We start from the raw sequence: 24,945 nt of genomic DNA on the forward strand, positions 1-24,945 counted from the left end.
GGGTGGGAGTGAAGGGAGTTGATAAAGAAAGAGGGTCATATTTTCTGCAAACCCTCCACTGATAATGCTGATAATGCAGCTGTCATGGTAATTACAGAATCTCATTTTCTCATTTTTTTTTTTGCTGAGGAAAATCAAATAAATACTTTCACTCATGCATTGGTGTAGAGGAGCTAAAGGGGCTTTTAGATTTCCTGAGGTGTTCCAATCAAAAGCGCACAACTCTTAGCAATTGTTCTGACACGGGGAACAACAATATAAATCTGCAGCCATAGAATACAACTAAAAACATGTATATGAAAGCTATTCTTTAACACTGGACTGAATATATTTTCATTAAAACACAACTGATCTCTACTCTTACATGACTGTGTCAATTTCCATAAACATTGGTCAATAATCAACAGAGATATTGAGGAACACACTTTGAAGCTCCATTGACTGCAATGCTACCGAAAATGTCAAATTAATCCATAATCCAGGATCTATTCTGGACCATCACCAAAAATGCATTCATCTGTTCTCTGTAATATTCCCAACATTTCCTGAAATCATCAATCATCAAGATCCGTCCAGAACGGTCACATAACCGGTAAAAAAAATAGGTACAAAGCAACAACCCTGCAGCTATTAACCAACCAAATAAACCGCACTACAAACTGCAGGGCTGAGCTCGGATATGGGAATAACCCATTAACTATTTGTTTATTCAAATTGGCATACTGTGTATGCCGACATATTCAATTCCTCAGATCAATCCGTAAAGACAAGCGCCTCAAAACCCAGTGAACAGAATTTCCACAAATTTGTGTCTACGGAGCAAAAAAGTCCCTTTAAATTATAGGTGAGATTACTGCAGGTTTAATCTCGGACACTACTTATAGGAATCTGAAATTATCCAAAGACAGAACATGAGATAGGATTTAAAAATACTTCATTTAGCCACGTGGTTTATACTCTATTGATTTTATTGCGATTCTATTATAATTTTATTGAACGGCACATTTTTAAATCCCTATGTGATATAGGCTGTTTTCCTCGCAGCTGAAGATGCAAAGATCAGCCTGAACGTTCCGCTGTAAATAAGAGGCTAAGTTATTAAAGCCGCTCACACCAAAGTGGTTAGATTTTCATCTTACCTCCAACACACAGCAATGACATTTCTTATTTGCGCCTTGATGACAGGGTCCCGGTTCTTTACCGGCGTCCGTGATGTGTCTGATGCGTGCAGAATGTGCAGCCTGAGAATGAATGGATGGAGATGGAGGCGCCGCCAGCAGAGATCGGGCCTGGGAGGCGCTCTTTGAGGTTGAAAATCAAGTCTCCTTCCAGCAGCGCGATTCTCTTTCGCCGCTTTTTTTTTTTTTTTTTAAATGGCGTGTCTGTGTGAATTTAAGGCTCGCCGCCCTCCTCTCAGCTCTCCGCCGCACGGCACGCAACCATCTTGTTCAGCCTCATCGCCGCCGCTGTGGAGCGTGGAGCGTTCCTGGCAGTGACGTCAGTGTCGCCTGAGAGACGCTGCCTTATTGAGCAGCAAGAAGATAATGACTGAATATCAGAAGCAGGTGAAGAATTAAAGCTTAAATACATTTACAGAATAAAAATAAAATAGATAATCAGTCAACTGGACTAAACTGTGGAGCGTCCTGTCCACGTCATCCCACGTTCATACTTCCAGTAAGAAGGAAATACCAATATTAATGCAACCTGGTCCAAGATGTGACGTGTTAGATCAAACAGCGCCACCTCCTGGATTAACATCCATTTTTACCATAAAGAAGATTCTAACAAGATCGTCACAACTAAAACGGGAGAAATGTCTTTGGTGAACTTGGTGGAAACTCTTTGAGGATTATGCAGCAGGGAAGTTTACTGACCCTAATCCACCTTAATGATCAAATAGAAAATACTAAATATAAAACACTTGTAAAAAAGAAAAGAATAAAGAATCTAAATAGCAAGAATAGTAAAAAATGTCAGTTCACATGGAGTTGGTAATATTTTCAGTATGGTTTAATGAATACTTCAGAAAATGGAATTGTACATAAAAATATATCATATTCAGCATCAACATTTGGAACCCACCACTGGTGCAAACTAAAACATGTAACCGGTTTCTTCTTCCATGCACTAAACACTATGTAAACATCCCCCATGCTCCAAATGCCAAACGGCATTAATTGTAAACTAACATAAATTAGTTCTGAATTTATTGAGCAGGCCTGCGATAACTGATAATGTGAAATAACAGGGTTTACAGTCGATTCAAATTCACTCAGTTCAAACAGTTTTCATTCTATTTCATGAAATTCCTGAAGTGTAAAAACCTTTGCTCAACAACAACTACTCCACATATTTACACTGACAAATATTCATGGGCATCACATATTCTGTAAAATACATATTCATAGAGAAGTGGCATGTAGACACGGTGTGTGCACGTGTATATATATGCGTGTGTGTGTGTGTGTGTGTGTGTGTGTCCTTTGCTGTAGCATCCTTGAGATATCCAAACACTCTTCCGAATGGTGTGACTTGACCACAAGCCAGTCAAGTGTCCGATCTGGTGCAGGAACTGATGGTTCTTTAGCTGAATTCCTCTCATAACTTGCCACTGACAAATGAAGGCATGCACTTAGAAAAACAAATTCTTCAGGATGAATGGATCAACACAAAATCACGGTAGACAGGGAACCAATAATAAACAATGATGTGGAAGTTAAGTACGTTTTCTAAAACAAATTGGTCCTTGTCACAGATCACCTGACCAAACCTTTTTGGTCAGATGATCAGAAAAATTGGCTTTTTCTGATCGACAGCAACTCAACAGTCAAATCTTACAAGGCCATAAGAAAGTATGTTGCTCTCCTGCATCGTCATTCGTGGCACTTAATTCTATAATTACCAGCCACTGAATTAGTCATGACCAGATGATGATTTTTTAGCAAATCCATGTTAAACTATTTCCTCATTGTGTACAGACATGCTGTGATTAAATGTCGGCAGCTACAGAGGGTATTTTACACCAAGTACACTCATACCATTAAAAAGTAAGATAAGTTTAAGCTACATCGATGAATAGTTCAGCAACTGCACATAATGATAACAAAATATGTAAATCCAGTTTAATCCATAGTGTTATACTTTAAGTCTGGTTTAACCGTATGCTTTGACGAAAGGGACTGAACATGCAGATCCAATAACAGATTGAGAGAAGGTGAAGGACGCCAAACTATTACAAGACCAAAAAGAGAGCGCAAAAATAAAGGCATAGCATCCTGTCTCTTTTTTTCCCCCAGATATAACTTACCTGTCCAGATGAGAGAGGACTTCACAAAGCTGGGTGACGAGGGCACGATGCTTGTGAGGATTTCCCTCCAGCACGCCACTAAGTCGACTCAGGTAAGAGTCCAGGTTCCCAATGGATGCCGTCTCACCTGTTCCTGTTCAGAAAAGACAAAGAGGAAATCTGTCATCGCTACCATCGTCAATGCGCTTATGAAATAAGACCAAACAAAATGCAGCTATCCGGTATGACCAGGTTGTATCCATCCGTGTTCGCCTCTTTTGATGAAATATAGTAAAATGGCTACTGACCTGGCAGGGGGACTGATGACAGGCTGCTGACCACTGTGTGTTTAATGGCCAGCAAGTGTTGGTGCAGGGCCTGGGTTCGCTTCTCATCCACACCCAGTTCAGCCTCCAGGCGCTCTTTAGCATTATGCATGTCCCTAATGTGCCTCTGAAGCACCGCATTCTGCTCTTCAAACTCAATGTTGGCCTTACGAAGCCGACGTAACTCAGCCTCTCGAGCTGAAAACCCAATGAGATGAATTCAATAGGCTTTGTTGAGAGCCTGTCTTACATGATCTGATTAACAATAAACAAACCTAAGTACACAAACGTTCCTGCACAGCTATAACAGCTTAGATACCTACCCCTGTTATAGTGGATATGTGACAAATAATGATCATTTCATGTTTTGGTGCCTCTGTTACCTTTGTTCTGATCGAGGAACTCCTCTGTGAAGATAGGGGTGTCAAATCTGCTTGTGAGGTCGGCAGCCTAAAAGGACAGATGGGTTAGGTTCAATGAAAATGCCAGTGGAGAATAGTATCAAGACACGAAATGTGTCCCGTACCTTTGATAAAGATGGGTCTGAACTGGTACCAATGATGATAGATGGAGTGTCTTCTGCAAGCAAAATAAATGTATACGAGTGTTACAGCTAATATACGCAAATAGATAATCCAGATTTATGTCAAATTTACTGTGTGATGCGGTGGCTATTCTAAAAAAAACATACACAAGATAAACCAACAATTTGATATTTATTTCAGAAGCAGAGCTCGGTTCTCACCTTTCTTTATCCTCTTGTCTTGTATCTTAGTGCTGGTGATCTGAAAGGCCTCGGTCTGCTGATATTCTTTCAGTTCTTGGGCATACTGCATCTTTTCTCGTTCAGCCTCATCCAGGTAGCGCTATCAGAGAACAAAAAAACAGTGTGCTGCTTTACTGACAAAAAAACAACAACAACTTTCTCGTAATCAAGCCGAGGAAGAATACTTACCGTATTGGCCCGAATATAACACGATGTTTTTTGCATTGAAATTAGGCTGGAAAAGTCGGGTCGTGTTATATTCGGGGTCTAGACGTTATACCCATTCTGAACGCTAGATGGCGCCAGATATCGTTACAACGAATGGTGAACTGAACTACCCAGGCTAAAGCAAACGGCAATCATTATTTTATTGCAATGTTTTTCCTTATTCATATGTTGTGAGATGTGTCTGTGTGGATGTGTGTGTGTGTGTGTGTGTTTGCGCATGTCCAGCTGGGGTGTGTCCCGCCAGAGCGAGCGAGTGTGTGAAAGAGAAAGAGAGAGAGCGCAACTAGGAGACAGAGATATGCGAGCAATAGGAGGAAACGGAGTTTTGTTTAACAGCGCAAGTAAAATAAAGCAGCTTCAGTGATTCAGCACGTCTGGCCGGCGTCCATCTTGTATTGCTGCGCTTCAGCCTTCGTCCCCAGCGTGGTCTGGAAGTTAACCCCAGAGGCGCTGGAGAACAACGATCTCCCCAGTTAGACTTCACTTTGATGGTTCATGCAGTTATTGCAATTTTGTTGTTTTATCACAGTAGATTGGTTTATTTACATTTTAAAAACCAGAAGCCATTCATTTACAAATGTGATTGCACTTTAGTTCACATATTTAAATGTTCAGATATTAAGATGTGAGACAGTTTTTGCATGATTTGAATGTGGCAAAATAACATGCTTTTTCTCTCGAATTTATTGTTATAATCATTTGTTTCAGATGTACTGTAATTATTTTCTGTATAAAAATTGAAATTGGTGTTCAAAAAGTATTTTCTCAAACTTGAGTCTTGAAAAAGAGGGGGTCGTATTATATCCGGGGTCGTGTTATATTCGGGCCAATACGTTAATATGAAATGATATTTTTCATCATGAAAGTAAAGAAATGATGCTGTTGAGGAATGATGTAAGCCTTCTTATTGGAACTAACAGTGGACGCATGGAAGAAGGCAATGAGCGCAAGCTAATTGCACAAGCTAACCCGTGTGCATCTGTAGATACACACCGGCTGAGAAATAAATCATCATTAAACACACATAACTGTCTTGCTTTCACTATACTGTTAAACCAACACATATCGCATGAATTCCTGCCAGACGCAAGATAAACTATACCGGCACCTGTTTGTCATTCTGAGCCAATCGTGTCCACTCTGCTCCAAGCCTCTTGGTGATTTCTGGGAAAGGTAGATCAGGATAGCGGAGCCGCATATGTTCTCGCCGTTCGTTCAGGAAGCGGACGTATCCCGTCACTGGTGCCTTGGGGCCATTTGGCAGCACCTTCTTTCTTTTCTTTCCCTTTGGCCAGCCTCTCTTCTTGGGCTGCGGAGACGGTGGACACATTCTTAAGGTGAGGGCTACGCCACTCATCAGTACGATTTCACGTCAGATAATTGAGAATGGAATACTTGCACCAGCTTGGCTACACAAACTGTAACTCAAGAACAATGAACTGTATCCTCCCTTATCCAGGTTGCACCAGTTTGACTTAACAGTGCGGCCGGACCCACCTCATCTTGTGGCTGATCTGCTGAATGAGAGGGTCGAGGTTGCTGAGAGGCGTCACTTTGCTCTTGCTTGATCCCTCCCATTATCTCCGTCGTTGTTATTGCCTGTTTTACGTGTAAAACGGTAGTAATGCATCAAGGTTATCATGTGGGGAAGATATATGAAAGAATGGCATTGGATAAACTTTAACATTTGGGGGAAAGAAATACGAGCAGCAGTGAATTCCAGCATTATTTTTTCTCCAAATGAAAAGCCGCCTCTGCAGCTAACCGGAGTGTTAGCAGCTCAGCGCGGCTAACAAAAATGTGAGCGTGAGTGAAATACATGGAAATATCTCGACATAAATACAATAACACATATACAATGACGTTTACTCACTTGGAACATAAACAATTTTACTCAGGCATCTCTCTTTTTTCTGATAAAAGTCTTTTAACTTACCTAATAATGATTTCCTCTGCTAAACCGGAAGACGACCAGATACAACTTCTCTGATTGGTCGGTAAGGAGAGCCGTCATTGGTTGGCTGGATAGCCTTTTCCCCTCCCCCTCGAGATCTACGCCCAATCACGGCTACTTATCGAAAGGGCAAGATTCTAATGCAACGTTGTTTCTTTACTTCCTGCTTCAATCATAAAGATGTATCTTTCTCTCTTCCAGACCGGATGTGTCGCCATCTTCAGACCTTAAATGGAACATCTGCTCCAGAAGGCAGGCTTTGTAGGTAATGACAAACCTGTCTTGGTAGATGTTCAATAGTGTCAGTTTCTAGAGTCAGTGATATTAGAATCAAAATTATATTTAATTAAAACCCTTAAAAGCCCAATCTATCATATTTGACTTACCATACTTGGTCTTTCAGAATTTTTAATTACTACACAAGTTTTGATTTGCTTCAAAGACAAATTGAATCTAATTATGAACACATTCTTAAGGTTTGTCCTGATGGCGGCAGAGAGAGCAGGTCAAGGTTTCATTATCATTAAGTCAGTCACGTATCCAACAAATAAACAAAGTTCTCGACATAAAAACTTTGTCAACAATTTTCTGCAGTGCAAATTTCCCTGGGGCCAGACTGACCCCAAAGATAAAACGTGTTTGTTTTATTTAAGGACAACAGGAGGGTTAACACAAACACCACTGGGGCAGATTGCTCAGACAAACACCCCGTTTACCAGTCAGCAGTATATAAACACACACTGTACATATATATTTTTATTTTACAGACTACAATGTAAAAATCACGGATACACGCAGTTGACGTGCTTGCCTAATCAACAAGGCAAAAAAAAAAAATGACATTCCCACAGCAAGCAGTTTCAGCTCACCCATTGCAATCTGTGAAAATGATTAGCAAAAGGCACGACTGTACTGACGTGGTTTAATAAAATTAAATGGAACTGTGGCTTTCTTAACAGATCACTCAAAACAAGTAGAATATTCTCCACAAAGTGAAAGGGAAAACAATCCCACAACTCCAAGGTTTAATGCAAGGATCACAAAATCACTTTTCTTCTCGTCTAATCCCATAATTTAATAGAAGTAACCAAAAATCAACACTTAATTACAACTTGAACATCTGCTAACAATTCAGAATGGGGCAGAATTATTTTGCTTGCCTAATTAACAGTCACCATTTAAACATTTTAATGCAGAGGAAAAAAATAAAGTCTAATTAGTAAAGCAGTAACCAAAAATATGAGAAATAAATAAATAATACAGCTTAAAAGACACTCTTCAGAGAAACGTAAACATTGTCCAAACATTAAAGTTTGTTCTCCTTTATTTGTCATTTACAATTTTTGTAGATTATTCACCATCAATCCTTTTTGGCAAACCGAGCTCACTATGTTCTGTACAATCTGGTCCCACAAACTAGAATTAAATGTGTCAGTAGAGGAATGAGGCAAGAGCCGAGTAAAGTTGCAGACGTTTACAATTTGTCCTGGAAGTTTTCCAAGGCAGGGATACCTTCCTTGAGACCCTTGCGCTTCCGTGTTTCCATCACAACCGTACCAGGCTTGGATCCAGCATCAAATGGGTCGCCAGGAAGGATTTGCCAATGGTCAAACACGCACTGTGGGAATGCCTGGCCACCAGTGCTGCTCCGAAGATCAGCTGTGAAACCTAGAAATACAGCATATCTTAAAACATTACTACCAGCCCACTACTAGATCGTGAATGCAAGTGTGGCAGAGAACAGGCTCCATATTAAAATTCCTAGCTACTTCATGGACCCAACTTCTCTTGAAACTATGTTTAACCTAATTAACCAAGTCAGATATAAATGCTTTTCCAGAGCTGCATTTCTTAATGAGGACTCACCAAATGATTCCATAACAGGAAGGTACGCCTTGGTTATAAGCATGGGTGTAGCGGCGACAGGGAGCTCCTCAAACACATGACCACGCCTCTTGTTCAACACACCATAGATTCCACCCGTTGCATCTGTAGGACACTACAAAGCACAAAAATATATATATAAATATACAAAAAAATATATATTCTGAAACCGCCTAAGGTTTTACAAATAATTAAAGTTCATTTAAAAAGTTCTGACAAATATAGACAAATACGAGGCAACTACATCTTCACTGACACTCACCTGGATCTCCACCAGGTAAACAGGCTCCATCATTTTTGGAACTGCGGTGAGCTGACTTGCATACAGAACTCTGCGGGCTGTGGGAATAATCTGACCGCCACCACGGTGAATGGCATCTGCGTGTAGGGTCACGTCATGGATATCAAAGCGGATGCCACGCATGTTCTCTTCACAGAGGGCACCCTGGTAACGGTCACACAAGTTCAATTGGACAACAATCCAATTGAAATTAAAATGAACAAGAATTCTGTAAATACTGCGCCTCCCTCACCTCCTTGACTGCCCACTGGAAGCCGGCCACAACACTGTCCTTGATCTCATGAAGATACTGTACTCCTTTGGTGACATCCACCAACAGGTTGGGTCCAGTTCCATCAGGGCCAAAGCACCAGATCTTTTTGGCATCCGTGGGGTCCCAATCATATTTGTCAGCGAGGTAACGAATACGACTCTTTGGCTCCTGCCGATCGTAAACTTCACCCTTTTCAATGTCTTCTGCCAAACCCTCGTTTAAGGGACGGGCCTTCATGTACAAACGGTTGTGCTTGTTGGGCGATTTGGACAGACACACACAGGGCGAATCAACAGAGACAGTCTCCCTGTAGGACACCACCGGATCAGATTTCTTTAATTAAAAAAAGAAGAGAGATGTCAAATGCAGACAAGTTGATTCCAGATCAAAATAATCTTCATTATCCATTTAGTTCATCTTAAAGTATTTTACTCAAGAGCTCATTTTCGGCAAAATGTTGCCATCACCTTGAGTGGAATGCAAGCGTGATCCTCCTCTAGATCCTTCAGACAGATCTCCAGATGCAGCTCACCAGCACCAGCAACAATGTGTTCTCCAGACTCCTCAATGATGCACTGCACCATGGGATCCGACTTTGACAGGCGCTTCAAACCTTCAACCAACTTGGGCAGGTCAGAAGGGTTCTTGGCCTCCACTGCGACTCTCACCACGGGGCTGACACTGAACTTCATCACTTTCATGTTGTGTGCATGCTCATATGTTGTGATGGTTCCAGTCTTGACGAGGTACTGGTCCACACCGACGAGACCCACAATGTTACCGCATGGCACATCGTCGATAGACTCAACGTAGCGTCCCATCATCAGAACGGTCCTGTAAGGAGGAAAACAAGTTAAATGCGACCAAGAGATTAACACGACTCATGTAAATCAGACCAGCAGCCACAACACTGAAACAAACCTCTGAATCGGCTTTATGTACAGATCTTCCTTCTTTCCAGGCTTATAATTCGGCCCCATAATGCGGACTTTCGAGCCAGTCGAGACGGTCCCCGAAAACACGCGACCAAATGCATAGAAGCGACCCTTGTCATTGGTGGGGACCATCTTTGAGATGTATATCATCAAGGGAGCCTTGGAATCACAGTTCTTGATACCTGAGGGGGTCCAACAACATTATTAAAGGTGCACCATTGCTGAAATGATGTACGCGCTGCATTGTCTTCTCCCCATTTCAATCAAGCACAGAGAGGGGGATTTAAGAAAACAAAAGGCTGCATACCCATGGCAACCGTGTCATCGCCAGGACCCTCATAGAGCATTTCACATCGATATTTCTGCGCGGTGACAGGAGATGGCAGATGGATGGTAATCATTTGCAGGAGAGCTTCTCCAGCAGGCAGCCAGCGACGCATCACAGCCTTCAGGAGGGGCTTTCCTTCCTTCTGCTTGTCTTCAGAATCCAACTTGATTTCCAGCTTTGTAATCAGTTTCTCAGCTTCATCCTTCCTGAAGTTCATGATGGCATCAAACACCTAACAGGAAGTGAATCTGAATGAGCAAACTGCATCTACACCATCAAGCCAAGGACATTTATTCAAACCGCTGTGCCCTGCTCAGACTGAAGTTGATCATCACCAGTAACTCAGGTCAAAGTGAAGAATGTTAGAAGTCATCATTTGCAGGCACAACCCCCCCCCCCCCCCAAACACTCAACATAAAATAAATCGAAAGCATCTCAAAATGTAAACATCCAGAGTCCATTACCTTGAAGATCGGGTCAAGGACAAGAGCAACAAAGGTGCGTGGGAACTTTTTGTCAGAATTCTCCCCAGCAGACTTCAGAAACTTTCCACACGACGGATCATAGTACCTAGAATATACAACGTGTTTAGACTTAACACACATGGGCCAATATAGTTGTCAGAAACGACATCATTATGATCGGCCCCAAGTCAGTTAATTTACAAAAGACTGGAGACGGCGTACTCTCCTTTAGCGACTTACCGGTCACCCCACAACTTCTTCATCATGTCTTCCACTTTCTTGCAGCGCTCCGCTGCTGACATTGAGGCATTTCCCTTGGCAGCAAACTTGGCAACGTACATCTCAGCAAACTGCTTCAGGGTGAAAGCCCAACCATGGAGTCCGGAACCAAAGCCAACCGTGCCATATATGGGCTCCACCTGGCGGAATTGTTGAACAAGCACATTAGTGGCCATATATAATGCCTTTGCAGAAATTCTTAAAGGTGCAGGGTCGTAATTGTGAGACAGTTGATCACATCTGTGCTTTCATGGAAAAAGACGCTTCTCATTTTCAGAAAATATAATTTCACGTATACATTCCGCAGTTTCCTCAGAAATAAAAAGCCTTCCTAGTTCTTTATTCACTCTTTGCATAGACCATTGCAGGTAAATCCTACCTCAGAAATGCGATTGAGGAAAATAAATCTATTTCAGTCACGTCTGCAAGACCTTTCACCTAATTTTTTTTAAATAAATTATACACCATGATAGTGCGCGATGAAATTAAGTTACTCTTCAAGAAATGCAGCGCTTTTACCACTCTGTCCTCTAGATGTATATTCAAGCTAACATACAATGTCTATAGATGATTCCCGTATACAACAAAAATCAAGACATCAAAAATACTGTGCGTTACACCTAAGGGTTTGGCCAGTCACTCACCATGATATTACCCATCGGCCCTTCTTCTTCCGCATAAGTGGAGATGATGACATTCACCGATTCAACAATACGCTGGAAAGTCTGGTAAAGGTCTTCGGGTTCAAGCTGCAACTCCAACAAGGCACGGTCCATCTTGTTCATCATCAGGACTGGCCTGATGCGTTCACAAATGGCCTGACGAAGCACAGTCTCAGTTTGCACACAAACCCCTAGCAGAAACAAATGAGGCAACTTAAAATTCCATAACTTCCATTACCAATAGATCAAGTCTAAATTCACAAAAGCAGGAAACTTTGAACATCATGGATCAAAAATATCCTGATTTCCTGCAGTACTTGAAAATTTTAATGCAGGCAAACAAAGAAATGTTCACTTGAGACTTTAATAGTTACTAAGAAATAGTTCAAATGACTGCTACTGAATTTGTGACAGCATTCACATCATTGAGGATCGTCAAGCCATGCTCTCACCAGACACACAGTCCACTACAACCAGGGCGCCATCAGTGACACGGAGGGCAGCCGTCACTTCAGAGGAGAAGTCAACGTGTCCTGGTGAGTCAATCAGGTTGATCAAGAAACCGGATCCCTGCTTGTCCTGCTTAATGAAGGCCAAATCATTTTCACGCAGCTCGTAAAACAGGGAGATGGCGCTGCAAGTCAGAAAAATGTAAGATAAAAATCATACTTGAAACAGCTTAAATGACTAATGTAGGAACACAAATTTATGTTTATGGTAATATTGCCACAATCAGATGTCATGCAGTGTCTTTGCGACAACTTTTCTGTATGATTTTGGGCCCGATATGAGCGAACTGCAGCACGGAACAGACACTCAGTACTTCTGACTGAATGCTCGTTGCCTCTTTCAAAAACAGGCACTGCACAACAACACCAAGTCAAATTGTTCTGCCAATTGGATCCACAAAGGGACATAACACCATGTTACATAATGGCAATATCTGCAACATGAAGTCATAATGTTCAATAAACAGTGAGCATAAAAGCATTATGCGTTTCACCATGACCATAGCCAATGGTCATTTCTGTGCATGCGCTTCAGTTTATCAACTACCTGTTACTACACCCACTTCTAGAGCACCCCAAGCCGCATACCCAAGGACACTAGAACCCACTCGGCCACACCAACGCACTTCATCCATGCATGTTTATTTAGGTGAAACAGACAGAACAACCTTATCCACTTTCAAGTTCCAACCTGAATTAAGCACCAGCGAGCAAAGAAAACACCGAATATGGTTAATGTTTACTGCAGGACAGAAATAAAGTTTGACATTTCGCGACTTATTTATGGTTCAGAAGAAAATAAACTATAAAATCCCAACAAGTAGGAAAATGGCACAAGGCCAGAGAACTCGTTACCGCACAAAGAAAAAGATAACCCACCACACAACAGGAAAGGGCAACTTGTTTTTGCCATTTTACATTACTTACACACTGCTTTAGGTACGCATTTCACACGTCTTTTGTTTGAACACCAACAGGAGAAGAAGAAGACAACATTTACGGTGCTTTGCTTAATGAAAGCAAACACATCAGTGGCACATCAGGGCAAACGGGGCCCCGGACTCCTGTGGAAAGTGTAAACCGTACTTACGTAGACTTGATGGTGATGCAACGCTCCTGCTCATCTTTGCGCGTGTCTGTGAAGCGCGTCTCTCCGGCACGGCTCGATGCGATGATGCCGGCCTTCGACACGAGCGAGTCGGTCAGGGTCGACTTCCCGTGATCGACGTGCGCGATCACAGACATGTTACGGATATTCGCCTTCTTGTCCATGATGTCCCGAATCTGGTCGATGGTGAAGTTCACCTGGGAAGGGGGCGAAAGGGGGTTGTTACAACACGGGCTGACCAATTTAGTAATTCATTTCCACTTGTGATGTATAATAATAAGCATTGTCAACACGGTGGCTGCAAATGCAAAGCTTAAGCATACAGAGGCAATATGAATGAATGACGTACAACAATTATAAGTAATGATATGGTCACCAAATTGATAAGAATTAGGCCACGCTCGCAGGCGTTGACGCTATGCTAAATGCTAACGCCGGCCTGATAACGCACCGGCAAATCGTTCTTGCTCAACCCCGAAACAAATTCGTCCCCACTTTGCTAAACTAAACAAAAGCAGAAATGTAAAACTGCATTTCAGAGCATTTCATACGTTTATTGTTCACAATTAAGACACGAAAACAAAGCTGAAGAAATAAAATGCTAAGTTAGCCCAAGCCCCCATGTGTGCGTAAACCTTTCCAGGAAACTCATGTCACTACTCAAAAGCCTAAAACCCGCTTTTTCCATTAACAAACAAAAAAAACGGTGAAATAGCTCAAACAAGGTTTTTATCGGTCGCACTATTACAGATGATAGTTGTTTTGCGTTACGCACACGCTACAACAGTGCTATAAGCGTAAAGGGCCGTAAATGTACAGACGCGTAAACATGGATATAGACGCCGTCTGTAATACCCGAGTTCGTAACTCCTCGGGTAAACGGGATGAACTCACCATTTTGACGGATGGTTGAGGATTCGCTTTGCGGCGAAAACCCCACGCGAAACGCTTTACGCTGCCCACCCCACGAGGTCACAGGCAGGGAAGAGGCCGCCGGCGTCAGGACAGTGGCTTTTATAATGCGCGTCAGACCTGCGCGTAATTACGCACAACGTTACGCAGCGGGATACGCTGGAAATGGAAATCAGAAACAGCAACAAAGATATCATATTACTCTTAATAGTTACTGGAATTCTGTAAATACTTGCTAAAAAAAAAACTTTTTGATGAATGTGTATCAGGAAAGAAAATATGTACATATCCAGAATCATTTCTTAAGTTTACTTGTATTAAAAAGAGAAGGAATGACTTTGACCAAAGTGTTGTATTTTTATTTTCACAATATAATGTGATTAGTTACACACGGACAGAATGCTTTTGGTTTCAGAGAAAAAAATATTAATAATTCAAGCAGACACAGAGGCAACATACAAACTCCACACAGAATAGGGCCCCAGGTCATCGGGTAGATTTGAATCCAAGACCGTCCTGATGATGATGAATATATTTATTGGATAGAATGTTAGAGTACAAGTACAGTCAAACAGTAGCATGTATTACAGTACAAGTACAGCCTCCTGCGCTGAGGCAACTGCGTTATCAACTGCGAAACATTCATCCAACTGTGTGCTGTTGATAAATAAATTGACAAGCTTCTTCATGTTATGTAACTGGGGCAAATAAATATGTATTACAGCTAAATCCTTCATGCCACGTTTGCTCTTAATCTTTGTCCAGTAGATGGCGTCTCCTCACACATCAGGAACATGCCCACAAACCGAGCAGTGACGATTATGAATTTAAAGAGATATAAGACTACAGGAATCTTTTTTTTTAAATTCACATAGTCTTCACCAAAATATGTTATGATACATATTTAGTGCCAGGGAAGTCTGTTATTTAAATATACCCATCAAAATATAGCCTGGAAAATATAGTAATGTTAACAAATAGTTACTACTCTAGAAAGAAGAACATGCAAATTGTTAGTGCACACGAAGCGATTAGACTTCTTCTTTTTCTGAGGGGACTCAAAACAAAATGCTAAATTGCGGTCACATGCCAATGGACACATAAAAATACAAAACATAAATAATTCACATAAGCGAATGCAAAACACTCATTCATTCACATTAAAAATGATTTTTTTGCACAGAGGATGTATCATCATTTCATTCACAGTACTGTAATTATTATTTACGGTTCTAGTATTTGTAAATACCAAACATTTAGATGTGGTGGGCCCACATTTTAATTTGAATCTGCACCTAATAGCACGAACCGATAGATACCAACTAGCTATATACTTCTGACTTCATTCATTAATTCTCTTAAAACCTCTTAGGGTCATGGGGCTCATATATTTCTTTCCAATATGAAGAGCTCAAATTAAATTAAAAGGCGATTAAAACTTTAGGCCTGGAAAATCTTTTTTGACCTAGAACCAAAAGAGGAGGAAGGCTATACATGGACCAGTTCAGGCAATACCAGCTGTGTACAAGTATATTTTAAAAGAAGCTTAAAGTCAGCTAAAGGACAGCTTTTGTGATCTCATTCACTTTATTTCATTTACAACATGTTAGTTTATATAATCTTCCATTTAAACATCAAAAACAAATGCCATATATAATAGAATGCAGAATCAAGATGTTTACAAAACATCACGTCATTATGTCACTTTTACTCCACGACATGCTCTTTTAATTCAACAGAAAAGGAATGGCTGGCATTGACATCATGGATTTTTCATGGAGAAATGTTTCCTTTTTTTAATGCTAAACAGAACTAGGCACCTGCAGATTCAATATAAACGTCATGATACATTCCATCATTGAGTCACAGATAGAGCTGTATAAGTACACCCAGATCGATGAGAAACAGGGATAAATGTACATGCATGCAGTATATGTGTTCACTGATGTGTTGCACATGAGTATAAATCTATTTTCCACTCTTGATCCTTAGCTGTCAATGCAGGAAAGTGTTCAACGCAGTATGATGAACCATTTTATGCATTGTGTCATTTTGTATTACCTTGTGAAAGGCATGGAAATTGTCCTGGCATTGAAACTAATGTGCTCTTCTTTGTCCCTGAATAAATTGCAGAGACATTTGACTTCACCACACGCTCAGCATTCACAGTTTTCTTCAAGTGCATAACATCATCACATTTTCTGTAGTTACTTTTCTCTTCAATTTCCATTTGTTATAGGAAATACTAATTATTCAATATTACTTCTATGAATAATTTAGCCTTATTTTTCCATCCTGTTTGCTTCCACTGCATAAAACAGCTACACAGTTACACCAAAGAACAGAATCACGGGGACTGGTCAACACACTGCATAACATCCTCCTCATTCCTCTCGTCCCATTTCCCTGACAGGCATTTCCACAGCCTGTCAGAGGCAGACCGAGCAATTAAATAATTGCAAAACAATTATTGTATAACCAGTTTTTGCAGAAAGCAGTGAAAGTGGGTCTCATCCCGCATTATAATCATTCCGTTTACACAATCCACTCTGCTTTTTTCTCCGTGAGTAAACCATCCAATCCTCGCTTCTGTCTTATCAGACATCCATCTGAACCAGCACCAGAGCAGGCGGCGCTTCCGCCACTTTGGTCTTGCGGTGCAGCACGCGAGTCAAATTCCTAAAGGATGGAAGGAGGAGCTCCTTGAGACCTGCCCGAAACTCTGTGCGAATTAGGCAGTAGAGCACAGGGTTAAGGCAACTGTTGGTATGTGCCAAGCACACAGTCAGGGGGAAGACATAGGCCTGCGCATTGTAGAAGGCTTTGCTGAAGGGCACAAGGTCAAACTTAATTAGCACTCCCCACAGTGTCAGTGCCTGATTGGGAAGCCAGCAGAGAAAGAAGCACATAACCACAATGACAATGGATTTGGTCACTTTGGAGCGGCGACTTTGCCGGCCCTGCTTAACCTCTGGGGCCGCAGCACCTGTGACATGTCGGCTAAGGATTAAGCGCAACAGCAGCAGGTAACAGACAGTAATGATGATTAGAGGAATAAGGAAGCCCAGAAGGACCTTTTGTAGGTGGTAGAGACCCAAAAGCAGCTGTGGATCCCATCTTCCTGAGTCTGGGAATCGCACCAAGCAGAGCTCCTCGTCTGACACCTGCGCGCTGGTGGAGAAGATGGCATGAGGTAATGTGGCCAGCAGAGACAAGACCCAGATGCCCAGGCTTGTCCATTTGGCTCTGGTGGCCGCTGCCCGCCGGCAGCGCATCTTCATCGCAGAGGAGATAGTGTAATAACGTGCCACGCTCATCGCCGTGAGGAAGAACACACTGGCATACATGTTCATGGTGGTGACAGAACTGATGATTTTGCACATCACGCGGCCAAATGGCCAGCGAAAATCCAGGGCAGTGTCCAATGCCCAAAAGGGTAAAGTCAGGACAAACTGCAGATCTGTGATCGCCAGTCCCATTACAAAGCAGTTGATCGATGATTGCTTCTGTCTGTAACGAGAGTGCAGCAAATAGAGAGCCAGTGCATTTCCCACCAACCCGAGAGCACAGACTACAGAGTAGACGCACGCTATCGTCACACGCACCACTGGGCTGGAGTTGTCTCCTTGAAGTTCCACGATAGATTCCTCAGTGAGGAGCTGCAACCAGCAGTGCAGTGACAGGTTGCTGGTTGAACCGCCGCTGCAGTTTGCAACATTCTCCTCCCGTGGTGGTTGCGGCGCACATGGCTCTGGAGCCAATGACCGAACTCCAGTGTCATTCAGCTGCATGGCTGGGCTCTCATCGCACATCCCGCTGGGCAGCACGGTTTAACAGCAGAGTAATCACACAGGAGAGAAAAAAAGCATTTCTGGTGATAGCATGTTGAAGCTTCCTGATATCTGTGTCAGTTTATCTCCCACAGCGCGACCGATGCAACGCTGGCTTCTCTTTCCACGACTACACGCAGCTTTGCGCGCCATGACCATTTATAGTTTCTCCGTGAACGCGCAGAGCTCAGTCGCGCGGGCGACGTTGTTCTTATCATCTGCTTAACTATTGGACCAAGGTGAATTAATGCATTAATAGTCGAAGGCAACTCATGGTTGGTGTTTTTTTTCGACACAATAACGGCACTTATTTTGTTTGCCATGTTTGTGCGTAAATGGAAGCGTTGGAAACAACAGCACGCGTTGTGCAGAGCTTTGCTTAATTCTGACTATAGATCAAAATGTTCACCTTTTTTTTCTATGTTGTCATTTCACACAAATGATGATGGCGTACAGAAAACATCAGAAAGTACAGGTTTGGAAGGCATACCTTTTGTCGTTTAGAAAACAGGCATCCACACATAATACGCATTTTGCACTGATTCACTCGGACTAGACATCAAATAGGATAAAGCTTCAGAGGATGTGTGTGTGTGTGTGTGTGTGTGTGTGTTTTAACAAATCCCATGGTTGCTGCTTCTTTCTAAAGGAGAAACAGGAAATGGGGTCAGGAGCTTCTCTGAAAATCTTAAATACAACGTGAGAATAAAGCTCCCCAAAAAAGATTTAAAAAAAAAACATTATTATTGTTGCCAATCGTACTGCTAAGGACACTGACGTGAATAATTATGTTAGTGAAAATGGTGCATGCTATTTTAAAAGGTGACTAATAATCCTAAGTATATTTATACCATATACTATTTTTATTTTTATTTTTATTTCATGCTATTACCTATTGCTGTTTACAGGTTGACAGAAACTGAGCACTGCTTTTGTTCTTTTTACTCCAAACGTTTATATTCCAAACATACTAAGCAGAGAAGCGAGTCTGATAACACGGATCTCCATCTCCTCAAAAAGAAATTATAATCAGAAGCATGGTACTATTTTGAAAAAAACAAAACAGCAAACAAGGAGCCAGATATTCAGTTTGTAAGAAATGTTGGTGCATTAGGATCAGGATATGTGAGACAGGGCTAAGGCTAAAATGTAATAATAAAAAAAGTTGACAAAATTAGCAGTAATTTAAATATCTTGATTGAAAAACACAATTACTGGGTTAAAGCCTTTACCTTTAATATTTCAACATCTTTATTGAAATGGGAATGAAAGAGATGGCTTATTCTTGTTTTTTTATTCAGTCAATATAATCACTCATTTTCTACAGTGAATCATTTCATCACAGATGGGAGTCTACCTTTCATCCTTTGAAGCAGAAATTTGAATAGAATGTAGGAGTGAGGATAAAAGACCAGACCCTGTGAATTGTGTGACACAAGCAAACAAGCTCGCTCTTCAGCAAGTAAATATATCGGCATGTCAATTATTGAGTGAGAAGTCTGAGTCATGACATAAGAGGTCATCTGTTTCAACTTTGGTCCAGTTTGTTTTGTCCCACTCCCTAAAAGCGTGTCTTCAATAACATGAACTCTTCACTGAACAATAAACCTTCAGGTTCTGTCAACGGAGTTCATTTGTCATTACTACAGCATTTACACTCCACAGAGAAACTTATTCTAGTCTCCTGCTGGTTTAATGAAAACATGTTTTCATAATAATTTAACCTCGCAAAATTATCCATTTGGATTAACAATGTACACACATAGTATATACAACTCTATTCACTGGGATTTTGACAGTGTCACAATACACAGTTTACTTTGGTTATTTAAATGCAAGATTCCAATTCTTTTATATAAAAACAGCGCTGCAAAAAGAAAAAGAAAAACAAGGTAAAAATATAAAGATATACTAACTATAAATTAAAAGAAAAACAGGATTGATTAAAATCGAATTTTCATGTCTGTGTAAACATAAGTCTCAGATAACCCATTTCCATTCGGAGGTTTGTGGGATTCATTTGGGGATAATTTAATATGATTATTTTTCTTTACATGTCATCAGCATGTGGTCGCAGTCTGGCAGATCGGTTGGGATCCCAGGTCAAAGTGGCTATGTGCCCACTGATTGGGTCTATATGGAAATGACCCATCCTTTCTTCCTGACTGCTGTTCATAGACATAGGCTCCAAACTGGTCCGATCATGATCCACGCTCAGTTTTCCCATGATATTGTCAACATCCTCCAATTCTTGGTCTTTTGGGAAATGCCGGCGGAGAGGCATATATTCCTCAGGGGAGAAAGGTGGATCGTTCACATGGAGCACACGGGAGGCCTGAAGGTTCTGCAGAGACCGTGACTGGACTGTATGGGAGTAACATGCACAGTAAAGATAAATAAGTTCTAAATTCTGTGGCAGGTGTGTGTCAGTGTGCTTGCATATGTGAACACTGCTATGGGTGACAACCCCAAATACATTAAAGACTAAAGCTTGTAAAACACTAACTAGTGCACAGAGAAAGTGCAGCATTAATTGATTTATGACGGCTGTGAAAATAGCGTAGGAAAAAAAATAAAGTGCTTTGCAAATCATGATCTTGTCTTTTTTTTTTACCACAAATTGCCATTGAGCAGGTATATAGCAATACGTCTAAGGTTAAACACATAGTTATTAATTAGAAGCTGCTGACACAACGCATAAGCTTGAATGATTTCTCTGTGTGTTGGCTGTGCTGTAATCGCTGATGTTTTAAGTCGACAGCAAATCCCCAGACAAGCAAAGCAGACTGTGAGGCTCTGTAGGGGAGAGACCTTCAAGCAGTGGGTGATGCTTCAGTTTCTATAAGCTCCTCAGACATGCTGGATTAGTCTGCAGGTGTGTGCTCAAAGCCACTTGATGCCGAAGGTGACTCACTTCTGACTGGACTGTAGTCCTCTTGGCTGACCTTGGGATCAGAGAAGGGTTTGAGGCTGGGGAACAGGATCAGGGAGAAGGAGAGCAGGAACACCTGAAGAGATGGAGAAAAAACCCGAAAGTGGAATAAATACTGTCTGGGAAGGATTTCATTTGGGCTTCACATTGAAAGAGTCAGGAAAACGTTCAATAGAGTTAGTCGAATTAGTTGAGTGTTGAAAGACATTTGGTAATTTTCAGCTAACTCTTTTTCTGTAACTGGAAATGATTTTTTTATTACAGCCATGACTCATAAGCATAAAACCTTAACTACTTTCAGTTTATTGATCCAGGGCAACCTGCGACCCGTACTTTGAAAAAGAGGTTGAAGATGAGATGATTCCGATTATCTCATCTTCATCTTCAAGAACATGAATGAATGATCAAGGGCATTTGATTGCCACCGTCTTTCTCTTCACAGAGACGCCGTGTTTTTGTGCTGTTTTATCACTGAATATCTAGTTTGGATTTGTTTCTCAATGAATAATCCCAGTCACGTCACGTCAGTGTTTTTTAAAAAGCAGTCATGTGGAGTGCCTGGGCAGTTTTTTTTTTTGTTTATCTGCATGGAACAGACACAAAGGACATCCATACCAGTATGCATGTCCCAGTCTGGGCTGGCTTGCTAGATGAATTCATGACCAGAGCCTGCAGCCTGCGAAGCTGATCCATGAGTGATCTGTGGAGAGGATGGGAAACAAAGCAGAGACCAAAAGAAGGTGTGAGAGAGATGGAAAAAATAGTCACATTAAAAAGGTTTTGAGGCAACAAAAGAGTGACAGTCATAAAAAGCAGGAGATTACATGTAAAGGAATGTTTGAAAATGGAAAGGGAAGTCTTGTATCAAAATTCTCACATGTTGCACTTTTCCAGCTGTGAGACTTTCATTTGCAGCTCCTGGTTGTGTGCATTGCAGGTAGTCATCCTGTAGGAGATAATAACGTGCAATGAGAAAGTAATGTCATCTCATTTATTGTGATACTCCAAAAAACAACGAGAAAGGCCAAAAACAACAACAACCACACGGCAGGATTGACACACCAGGAAAACAATACAGAAAAGTACATCTTGTTTTGGAGAGCATATGTCATGCTGTGAAGAGCTTCAGTTAGAAAGACAAAATGTGTATCCTTTCTGCCAGAAGGCGTCTGGGCTGACAGCCAGGGGAAGTATATGTTTTTATAGAAACATGGAGACAGCTTAGTGGGGAATAATTTCCACCCCAAAGAAACTCTGCAAGCGAAAACCTTTCACCTGCTCTCCAGCCCATCAATATACTCCTTCTTCTTCTTCCTGCTCTCCTGGGCAGACTGTTTATTACGAATCTTTCTGCGAATCTTCTTCAGAATCCTTTCTTCATACTGAAGGATAGAACAATAATACTTTGGGCTTACTTTCTTCTGAGATGCTTTCATTGGTTTGTCATAGATGGCGGTTTACCTTGGTGAGGGGCAGTTGGTTGGGAAGAGCCACTCCTTCCTTCGCTAAGAGCTTCCTCTCATCCTCATTGAGAATCAGCTCTTGAATGGACTGTTGTTGCGATGGTGGCTGGGACTGGAGGTGAGATATGAATGCTAATATTCAAAAAAAAATAGCAACTTTTCAATTACATTTCTGCTTTCCCTACATCTCTTCCCCCTGCCACTCATCCTCATCCTGCTTGCTCTCTTCCTCGAAGCCACACAAGGAGATTTCAAATGCGCTGAGACCACCACCAAGACCACTTTTCTAACGTAGCTACCTCAAAGCAAACACAGGCTGAGAACTGAGGCTGCATTCTGTCACACTTTCTTTCATCTCCTGATGCTGGGGTGGAAAGAAGGGATCAATATATAGAGTAAGCTGATATATGTGGGAGAGCAGATCCTCAAGTAGAAGAACAAACACATTTCTCTGCTTGTCAGAATATTTAATCACGCTGCTTGATTTTCTGCAGATGCACGCACGCACGCACGCACACACACACAAGATCCAGATAAACTCATAAGGCACGTTGAAGATACACTTACGTGCTCTTGTGTACCAGACAGTAGCAGATCCTTGACAGTTAGCGAGAAGCCAGAAGGCATCTGGGCTCTATGAACGTGAGAGGGATATTGTGTAGTCTTTGTTCTGCCCATTGGAGAGGTGGGAACCCAGCCATCTGCACCCACACGAGATAAAAAAAACCAGCAAAAAAACCCATGCAAACAATCAGTGAGGCATGCTCAGAGAGACAGAGTAAAGACATAGAGATTATATTTGGAGACTGGGCATTACAGAAACTCTAATTAATTTGGTGCAAAACCATTTTCAACAAATGGTTGTTGTCTCTGGTGATGCAGGAGAGCCAAGTGATAAACTTTGGGACTAATTTATGATAATCACAGATTTTTTCTCATGATTCTCCTCTGTTCAAAACCAATATTCTTTATTTAATAAAGTATAATATGAATGCATGAATAGCCGAACTTGACCTTCGGGGATTAACATGGAATTTCGATTTTGATAACTGATAAGCATTTATCACGGTTGACTGATATGTGGTAAATTGATTCAATGACAAAAAGAGTAGATTAAACAAAGTAGGTTTAATGAAAAAAACAAAAATATAAGATTTACAATGCATCAAAAAAGGATGCTAAATGTGTAAATATGTGTAACTCACTGACGTCAGCAGAGATGTTGGCCTCCAGGGAAGCCTTAGTTTGCAAACTCATAGGGAAATGCCGAGTGTCCACAGGAGGAGTCTCAGGACGATATGGGCTGTCCATCTGGTCTGATGGAGGGTCTTCACTGATCCCACTGTCACTGGGAGACGGGGACCAGAGAGGTGACCCTGACACTGAATCACTTCCAGTCAAGATGGCATTGAGGAAGTCATCCTCTGTCTGCTGGGCCGATGGCAGCATCTGCTGGTGGAAACACTATCGTTAGTCTTTCTGTGAGAGAATAGATGTTTTTCTGTAAACAGACCTGTAGAGAATGTCAAGGAGAAATTTTACTGTAAAGAGCTATTTGATGCATGGATGACCGACATTATAGTTCACACGGTCTCACATACATTTGAGTCCTGGATTGGCCAGGTCTGATGGTTGCCATGGTGTCCTGTTTCCCCATGATGGAAATTGCAATTGTTTTGAGCTATCAGCCATTCGAGCTTATCAGTTCCTTCATTTCTGTCAAACAGCCAATCGAGCAGCTCGATGCCATCGCATCCCTGAAAGGAGATCACGGCATTTACAGGTAATGTCACACATATCTGTTCTCTAAGAACTAAAATCCACAAGGTAAAGGTTTTGTGTACTATAAAATTAGGAGTATTTTTATTGTCATAATCCTAAATCTATAAAATACTGTTCAATAATTTGCAAGATTACTTGTCAGTCTGTGTGTGTGGCCATTGTTCTGTCATAATCATGTACCGTATCCATAAATATATATCTATAAATATAATAAGATGTGAGAATAAGAATTGGGTTTTTAATTTGTTCTAAAATCTGAACTTTCCTCTACGGCCTTGTCAGAATAATACAACTAGCAAAATAATCAAATACTGTTTTAATTTACCTGATCTTGGTAGTGTTCCATAGATTTCTTGCTTTGGCGACGCACCAAAAAGCCCCAAAACAACAGAAAACCAGCTCAAATACCCAATTTGCTTTATAGCAGTGTAGCGTTACCTCATTCTCACAGTCTCTACTATATCTCTGCGCTCCTCTTCTGCAGGTCCAAAGTTCAAACTCCAACACAACACACCCAGAAAACTAGCTTGCTTTGTCCCTATTGGCTATGAGGAGATATAAACAGATTGGTAGCCAAGAGTACACAACCAAGGGGCACGAAAGGTTGGTCTGGAGATGGAGGACACGATGTCTCTACGAAGATGTAAAACACCAAGAAGGTCAAAGTCTATTGCTTTCCTTGAGTCTTGTTTTGATTTCTTCCGTTTATTGACGTAGGGATAGCTGTGACCTTTAGCATA

The 24,945-nt window shown here is 41.4% G+C and overlaps 5 protein-coding genes and 1 non-coding gene across 6 annotated transcripts in view; all 6 read right to left on the reverse strand.

Moving 5' to 3' along the window:
- unc13a (unc-13 homolog A (C. elegans)) overlaps positions 1–1,161 on the reverse strand; it is a 29,582-nt gene extending 28,421 nt beyond the window's left edge. The window contains exon 1 of the mRNA XM_068743027.1: positions 1,140–1,161. Coding sequence (XP_068599128.1) covers positions 1,140–1,161 — 22 coding nt within the window. The remainder of the gene's footprint in view (positions 1–1,139) is intronic.
- Positions 1,162–2,067: 906 nt separating this feature from the next.
- hmg20b (high mobility group 20B) lies at positions 2,068–6,187 on the reverse strand. Its single transcript, XM_068743731.1, has 8 exons — positions 6,107–6,187; positions 5,718–5,918; positions 4,361–4,481; positions 4,142–4,194; positions 3,999–4,065; positions 3,598–3,813; positions 3,311–3,443; positions 2,068–2,614 (listed from the first exon to the last, which is right to left on the reverse strand). The coding sequence occupies exons 1-8, from the start codon at positions 6,185–6,187 to the stop codon at positions 2,602–2,604; spliced, it is 885 nt and encodes a 294-aa protein (XP_068599832.1). The 3' UTR covers positions 2,068–2,601.
- Positions 6,188–7,304: 1,117 nt separating this feature from the next.
- LOC137899483 (elongation factor 2-like) lies at positions 7,305–14,183 on the reverse strand. The gene is made up of 13 exons (XM_068743520.1): positions 14,142–14,183; positions 13,269–13,483; positions 12,122–12,303; positions 11,652–11,860; positions 10,969–11,147; positions 10,729–10,834; positions 10,244–10,496; positions 9,923–10,118; positions 9,469–9,835; positions 8,981–9,334; positions 8,710–8,892; positions 8,430–8,562; positions 7,305–8,231 (listed from the first exon to the last, which is right to left on the reverse strand). The coding sequence occupies exons 1-13, from the start codon at positions 14,181–14,183 to the stop codon at positions 8,038–8,040; spliced, it is 2,613 nt and encodes an 870-aa protein (XP_068599621.1). The 3' UTR covers positions 7,305–8,037.
- On the reverse strand, positions 10,576–10,644 carry LOC137899914 (small nucleolar RNA SNORD37). The gene has a single exon (XR_011105660.1). It is a non-coding gene; the product is annotated as a small nucleolar RNA SNORD37 (small nucleolar RNA).
- A 2,612-nt stretch (positions 14,184–16,795) lies between the features above and the next one.
- On the reverse strand, positions 16,796–17,989 carry rxfp3.2b (relaxin family peptide receptor 3.2b). Its single transcript, XM_068743691.1, has one exon. It carries the CDS (start codon positions 17,987–17,989, stop codon positions 16,796–16,798), a length of 1,194 nt encoding a protein of 397 aa, XP_068599792.1.
- A 2,089-nt stretch (positions 17,990–20,078) lies between these two features.
- creb3l3a (cAMP responsive element binding protein 3-like 3a) lies at positions 20,079–24,551 on the reverse strand. Its single transcript, XM_068743521.1, has 10 exons — positions 24,531–24,551; positions 24,025–24,180; positions 23,629–23,872; positions 22,985–23,124; positions 22,422–22,529; positions 22,236–22,342; positions 21,838–21,906; positions 21,576–21,660; positions 20,943–21,036; positions 20,079–20,392 (listed from the first exon to the last, which is right to left on the reverse strand). The coding sequence occupies exons 1-10, from the start codon at positions 24,549–24,551 to the stop codon at positions 20,079–20,081; spliced, it is 1,338 nt and encodes a 445-aa protein (XP_068599622.1).
- Between the last annotated feature and the right edge of the window lie 394 nt (positions 24,552–24,945).

Source organism: Brachionichthys hirsutus, chromosome 9 (assembly GCF_040956055.1).
Source record: "Brachionichthys hirsutus isolate HB-005 chromosome 9, CSIRO-AGI_Bhir_v1, whole genome shotgun sequence".
In the NCBI taxonomy this organism is placed as follows: Eukaryota; Metazoa; Chordata; class Actinopteri; order Lophiiformes; family Brachionichthyidae; genus Brachionichthys; species Brachionichthys hirsutus.

Bases quoted from the DNA above. Each gene is read 5' to 3' on its own strand.
- hmg20b (XM_068743731.1), bottom strand. From the start codon at position 6,187: ATGGGAGGGATCAAGCAAGAGCAAAGTGACGCCTCTCAGCAACCTCGA. The intron at 5,919-6,106 runs GTGGGTCCGGCC...CCGTCTCCGCAG, and splicing joins CAGATCAGCCACAAGATGAG to CCCAAGAAGAGAGGCTGGCC. The intron at 4,482-5,717 runs GTGCCGGTATAG...GTTCTCTGATAG, and splicing joins TGGCTCAGAATGACAAACAG to CGCTACCTGGATGAGGCTGA.
- LOC137899483 (XM_068743520.1), bottom strand. From the start codon at position 14,183: ATGGTGAGTTCATCCCGTTTACCCGAGGAGTTACGAACTCGG. The intron at 11,861-12,121 runs GTGAGAGCATGG...TGTTTCTGCTAG, and splicing joins TGTAGTGGACTGTGTGTCTG to GGGTTTGTGTGCAAACTGAG. The intron at 11,148-11,651 runs GTGAGTGACTGG...CAATTCCGCCAG, and splicing joins GGCCGATGGGTAATATCATG to GTGGAGCCCATATATGGCAC.
- rxfp3.2b (XM_068743691.1), bottom strand. From the start codon at position 17,989: ATGCAGCTGAATGACACTGGAGTTCGGTCATTGGCTCCAGAGCCATGT.
- creb3l3a (XM_068743521.1), bottom strand. From the start codon at position 24,551: ATGGAACACTACCAAGATCAG. The intron at 23,873-24,024 runs GTATGTGAGACC...TTCCACCAGCAG, and splicing joins GGCCAATCCAGGACTCAAAT to ATGCTGCCATCGGCCCAGCA. The intron at 20,393-20,942 runs GTGAGTCACCTT...ACTCCCATACAG, and splicing joins GGACTACAGTCCAGTCAGAA to TCCAGTCACGGTCTCTGCAG.